Genomic DNA, 6273 nt, shown 5'->3' with positions numbered 1-6273 from the left:
CAAGGAAATCAGTTGCTGCTCTCAATACAAGTGTCCTTCTTGAAATGTCGGCTCGACCAACATCCCTTGTTCCAACAATGTTGATCCACGTTCATGTTTTCCTACCACATAACATATCACTTTGTTGTGTTCTGTGATTATCTTTCCTGTCGCTTTCTTTTGGATAAAATTTAGCAATACTATCTGTTTCTCTTAATAGCAGCAAATTTACGCATTTAAGGCACGTGGGGTCAATACCAACTTTCGTCAGCAAAGAGTGCAAGGCGCTTGGTTGAACAACATAAGATCGCATCTCGATCTAAAGAACTTAATTAAATTTTTGCACCTATTTTTACATATGTGCAATTCATGCATATCACAAAGTGAAAAGTGTTGTATCGTTTCAGCTATGTCAAGGTGTAGGCCAGAATTTTCTCACTAGCGACCTGTTGCTACTGCTATGAACAGTCTTCATGACATCTTCAACATACGATGTGTACTGTCGAGGTCAAAAGTGCGCAGGACGCGAGAGCGTCGACCGGATCGTATCTGTGCACTATCAGCGGGGTTCAGCCACGCTTTTAACGCTATCATATTCGTTTAAGGCCACCGGAAAGCGTGGATCGCGTATGCACTTCGCGAATGCAGAGGTCAGCGCGGCTGATTTCGGCAGATAGCGCAGAGATATAATTCGGCTGACACTCGCGCGTCTTCAGCACGTTCGTTCCCAAAAGTATGTTCTCCATACAATGATTATGATCTGTAAAACCTATTACAAGCAACACCGGTATTTTAACGGTTCAACCGCATAGTACCGGTTGAGAATAGTCTTTCGTTCTCCGAATACGGGAAGCACCTGTATTGTAACGGCTGAACCCATCGTACAGATTCAGAATACAGAGCCATCCGTTTTTCAAAGACGAAAGCACTACTATTTTGTATTACGGTCTCTATATTATGGCTGCCCGTTCTCTAGAAATGACTGTTCTTTATTTACAGAAAAGTGTTCAGTCAGAAATAACAGGAGATTTTGCCGTTACGCAAGGGAAATTTTTTCCGCAATGCTGGCTGACAGAAACACATCTTATTCGATGAGTGCGGGCCCTCGCTGTCAAAACACAGACGTGGGGAAGAGCGGGAGCAGCAGCGAGCGAATTGAACTGCGTGCTGCCTCTCGCTTCAACGCAAACTAAGCGGCGACAACACAGCGTACACGAAGCTATGAGCCTTCACAGGCCGAGGCTCTGCACTCATTAAAGATCGTTTTCGAGATAGGGCCCGCACAACCAATCGGCTCACTACTTGTTCCATATCGCTTTCAAAATAATGCTCGTGTGGCCGCGTCATACGGAATGAAAGACTGTGTGTTTCCTTCCCGCCTTGCTCTCTTGCGTGCGCGAGATGAAGTCAGGCAGCATACCGCAGGTGACCACGGTGTTATCGCACTTGGGCATTAAACGGACCATCACTGCCACGACCATGGAGAAAATGCGCCTGGAGTGTCCTTCTAACTGCTATCGCAATTCAAATATTCATATTTAAGAAGAGCGACTGTGCGATACTTAGAGCGAATTTAATAGGAGCTCAATGAATTCTTTATTGAAAAGTTTCGATTTTTTGCACACCCATGTTAAAGAGCAAAGTATTTACGACAGAGCGCATATGCGATAGAAAGCAGGAAAAGCCTGCACACAGGAGCTGAATCGGCAAGCAATTTCGGAGCCCGCTAGGTACAGGTATGTGCTGCGGGGGCGTTGGAATCTAAGCGCTATTCAATGCAAACATCTATATTTTGTGTAGGCAAATTAAGGGTGCAAGTCTAGTGGCGCATTAGCTGCAGGTTTTGCAGGGTTGGTTACGAATATTAGCATTGAGGTCATGAAGGGACACTTGTAGGAAGAGCAGATCAGAAGTTTTCAGACGAGTCGGTGATTTTTCTGCTTCGTGTGCGTTTTCCTTCGGCTTTGCTGGGTTAACATTAAATATCCGAATTCTACTGAAAATGAAGCACCGCAGTTTCGTGAGTCCAGTATACAATGACTGCGTTTATAAGAAAAAATGCGGCAAAAGATACACCCGTCATAACATTCTCTGACTCGCCCCCCTCTCCCCTACCCCAAGAACGATGACACACACACAAAAGGAATTATAAGGACGATGTGCGCCCTTGAATTTGTTATTGAGATGCAAAAGCCTGGCTCTCGCGGGCGAGTAGGAGATCGTGCCGCGCTCTGTGCGAGGCGTGCCCTGAGAAAGCTGTCCTGCGGTTACTCGGGCAAGCTCTTGACGAATTGGTCCAATCTGTAAATGATGAGCGCCTGTAGGAAACATAAAAACAAATGTTACGGCCGTGTCAACACAGTTGCTGTAATGTCAGGCGGAGCCTTAATTTTTTTTCCAACAAGTAAAAAAAAAATCTTATCCCTGCAGCCACAACACGCATGCGATTTTGATTGATGTGTAAGTACAGGCGAGCAACTCTTCAGGTTCTACAACAGCAGATGTTTTCTGTGATTTGTCTTCTTAGTAATGAGCACGTAAGTCTTCGCGTTCTGCACGGCATTTTGCAGAGTATTAATCGCTTTCCTGCACGGAAAGACGAAGAGATTCCCCGGCACCTTACACACGCAACCGCGAAGGTCACTCGTTGTAGAATCGATCCAATTATGATGACATAATCACTGGGGTCACTCCAGTCTTTGTTACTGTCTCAATGCAGGGCCCGCTATACAGAAACATTGTCTGCGTGATGTGCCTAGATTGATATAACACTGACTCCGTGATCAGCTGTGTAGTATGAGAGCTGTCCCCGTCTACGTTTCAGTTTACTAATCCATTGTCTACATGATCTGTCCATCTTGCTATTACATTGTCTTCGTGATTGGCCTTCATAGCGAAGCTGTATATGGCTGGGGTCCCACGCATTTTTTCTTCTTCGTGACCAAAAACTATCATCAATGGCTCATACACCCGTAAACATTCATAGTCCCGTAGGTAAGCAACTATGCAATGGCTCGTAGCCCCGTAAGGCAGAGGCTTCAAACACTCCACAATGTGAAGCGAACAGGGCTTAAATACTTTCTAATTCCGCATACAACATAGAGAACAGCATGTCTAAAACTATCGTCATCAATGGCTAATAATGACTGACTGCAAACTGACTCATCAATGACCGACGTGATGAATGGCTCTTACCCCTGTAAGCAGGCAAAAAAAAATGAATCATAGTCCCGTAATGTTCATGGGTGGTCATGCTCACTTTGCGTGAACTAGCTGCGATGTCACTACCCCTGTTGTCGTTGTCCGTGATTTCAATATGGATTTGTTTTTACTGAACAGCGAGCGGCTTACGTTTTCCGTGTTGCAGACATCCTTTGCGAAGCCCCACCCATCCGCCCCACCCATCCGCCCCACCCAACCACCCATCGGCGTACGTGCATCGATGGGACATTATGAAAGAATGTGATTGCTGTTGCGATTCAAATAATGACCACTGATCAAGACAATAAATGAGTTCGTAGCTTTCTTCGATATTATGTGTCACCTGCGTGTCATGTATTAAACAGGTTCGCTGGTAAACCACCATTACAGAGTGGATTGGCTCATAAGTTTATACTATTAGAACTTCTTTGTTGTTGACGCAATTTACAATTGCATTGTCTCCACCTTTTGCTCAGCTTGATATTACACTGTTTCTATAATCGGCGTTCTTACAATAAGAGATGCCTCCGTGATCGGCGAAGTTTACTGCTACCTTGAGCTTCTGCGATTACGAAGCCCTGACAGCGCTGGACTGCTTGGGGCTGCTATGGCACATAAGATTTTCTTCGTGCAGTTTCGGAAGCTTCAACCACCACTCTAAGAGCTGCCAGAATTGCGTTTGTTGTTCCCGGAGCTGTCAGATTTTCGCTTAGACCATCGCAAGCAGCTAAGAGTTACCGGCTGTGTGAAAAACATAAGCGCGGCGTTTCCTGCCATGTTTTCAAAGTTGCCGTGTACTTGTGCGCATTTTGCGCTTTCCAAGTGGCATGTACTGTGCACTCAGCTGTCGCGTCTGTTACGTCGGTGCTTTGAGTGCCATCATATGTGCTTTTCATGAGCGCTGAAAATGCTGCAGTTTTAATGTATTACTTTAGGAGACAAGCACAGATCTGAGGCGTACAGGCGTGCTTTCCTTCACGAGTTTCGCAAAATCTGTCATGCTCATTGCTGTATGTGTATTGTGAATTTCTCTTTTCAAGTGAGTGAAGTTTGTGTACGAAGAAGCACGTATCGCTTGCCGGCTCTTTCATACTGGTAGTTGAATTGATACACAATCGGAGCTTCGCCGATTAGCCCTTCTGATGACAATTTAGAATGTTTGCATTTAGGCGTGTAAGATTTGTAGATGGTACACACGCGCTCTATCCTAGATGCCCATTGTCCGTATCGCAGACGGTCTGACGAGCTCGGAGCATATTCATGGGTGCTTTCCGCGTTCGTGTGGGAATTCCGCTTAAATTTTGCAGACACTGAACTAGCCCAATTGCAGTCGTTAAGCGGCACGAAGAACGAGAGCGCGACGTGAACTGCGCTTCGCGAACACGTTGTATGCGCTCAGGAAGCAATTCCACTCTGCAAGCTTCATCGATATGTCAATGACGTGGCCTCCGAGACTGCAGCATCTCGGAGGCCACGCTAATGAATTCGCTGGGTAGTGCTGTTTCTAAAAGCAGTCGACGGCAGCCAGGAGGGAGACTTCCGGTCACAGAGCTTTCGAGCGAAACCTCCGACAGTCCCTGATATTTGGATCACGTGGTTGTGATGTGCCTTTCATTCAGGTCTAGTCAGACCGGGAGCCGTAGACGGCTTGCGGACAGTCAGGGACAGGATAATCAAAGAGGCGCACTGTTTCAGTTATGAGCCCAGCTAGCTATTACACTATCTTCGTGATCGGCGTTTCACTTCAAGAGTTGTCTCCGTGATCCGAGCAATTTAATATTACACTATCAGCGTGATCTTCCCAGCTTCATGTTACATTGTCTGCGTGATCCACCTTTTTACTAAAAGAGCTTTCTCTGTGATTGGCGCAGTTTACGACGATACCGCCTCCGCGATTTGCCTAGTTTGTTTCGTGATCGACCCAGTTAAGTATCGCACTGTCTTCATGGTTGACCCAGGTTCTTGTTGCCCTAATTACTTGACCGCCTTTGTTTACTATTGCACTGTAGCCGTGATTGCACTGTCTGCGTGATCTTACCATTGTCTCCTGATCGGTCCACTTTACTTGTACACTGTCTGCCTGATTAGTACAGTTTCCTATTACAGCTGCCGTGATCGGGTCACCTTACTTATACACTGTTTCTGTGATTGGCCCATTTACTGGTTGACTGTCCGCATGATCAGACTAGTTAACTTTTTCACTGTCTGCGCGATCGACCCTGCTTATTTTACACTGTCTCCATGGGGGACCCAGTTTGCATCATATGGTCTCCTTTATCGGGAAAATTTACTATCACATTGTCTCTGCGATCGCCCATCTTTACTATTACACATTTTTCATGATCGGCAGCCTTTCTTGTTACACTGTTTCTATGGTCGGCAAAGTTCACTGTTTGACTGTCACCGTGATTGGCTCAGTTTACTGCTACACTTCATCATCGGTAAAGTTTACTTTTACGCTGTCACCGTGAATGGCTGAGTTTACTATAACACCGTGTCCATGATCGGCTCAGTTTTCTCTTACCTTTTCTTCGTGACCAACAAAGATTGTCTTTACGCTGTCTTCGTTATCGGTCCTCATTACTATAAGAGCTGCCTGCGTTATCGCCCCTATTTGCTAAAACGGCTGCCTCCGAAATCGGCGCAGGTAACTGTGGCACTGTCTTGGCGATCAACCCTGCTTGCAATAACAGTTGCCTTTGTGATCGTCGACGTTACTATTACAATGTCTCTATGATTAGCCCTCATTGCTTATACAACTGTCTGCGTCTTCAGCCCGTTTACTGTTACACTGTCTAAGTGATTGGCCTGTTTACTATTACACTGGCACCTGGATCAGCCCACAATAGTCGGTGAGAAACCGATCCAGCAGACGAGCCAGATCTCCGGAAGAAAAGCTTTGCGCTTATCCATTACGCTCAGTGTAGCTATTAAAGTACAGACATGTAGAAAAAAATTCCGCATAAGAGTAAACACGGCGAAAACTACCAACAGGCAACACGTCACGACTTAGTGTTCGTACCATCTATTAACTGACGCGAGCATTAAACAAAATGTGAAATGTAGTAATTTAGGTAACATACAATCTTTTAT

General features: G+C 45.6%; 1 protein-coding gene across 6 annotated transcripts in view; it reads right to left on the bottom strand.

The window, feature by feature from the left end:
* Positions 1-2137: 2137 nt before the first annotated feature.
* The window catches only part of LOC129381972 (uncharacterized), a 227328-nt gene continuing 223192 nt past the window's right edge, over positions 2138-6273 (bottom strand). For all 6 annotated transcript variants that reach the window (XM_072284862.1, XM_055065289.2, XM_055065290.2 and 3 more), the window contains one exon: positions 2138-2297. In XM_072284862.1, the coding sequence (XP_072140963.1) occupies positions 2247-2297 (51 nt within the window). In that variant the 3' untranslated portion in view covers positions 2138-2246. The remainder of the gene's footprint in view (positions 2298-6273) is intronic.

The sequence above is a fragment of the Dermacentor andersoni genome, chromosome 10 (genome assembly GCF_023375885.2).
Source record: "Dermacentor andersoni chromosome 10, qqDerAnde1_hic_scaffold, whole genome shotgun sequence".
Taxonomy (NCBI): domain Eukaryota; kingdom Metazoa; phylum Arthropoda; class Arachnida; order Ixodida; family Ixodidae; genus Dermacentor; species Dermacentor andersoni.
The sequence above is the reverse complement of the archived record's forward strand: the minus strand, read 5'-3'. Positions and strand labels throughout refer to the sequence as shown.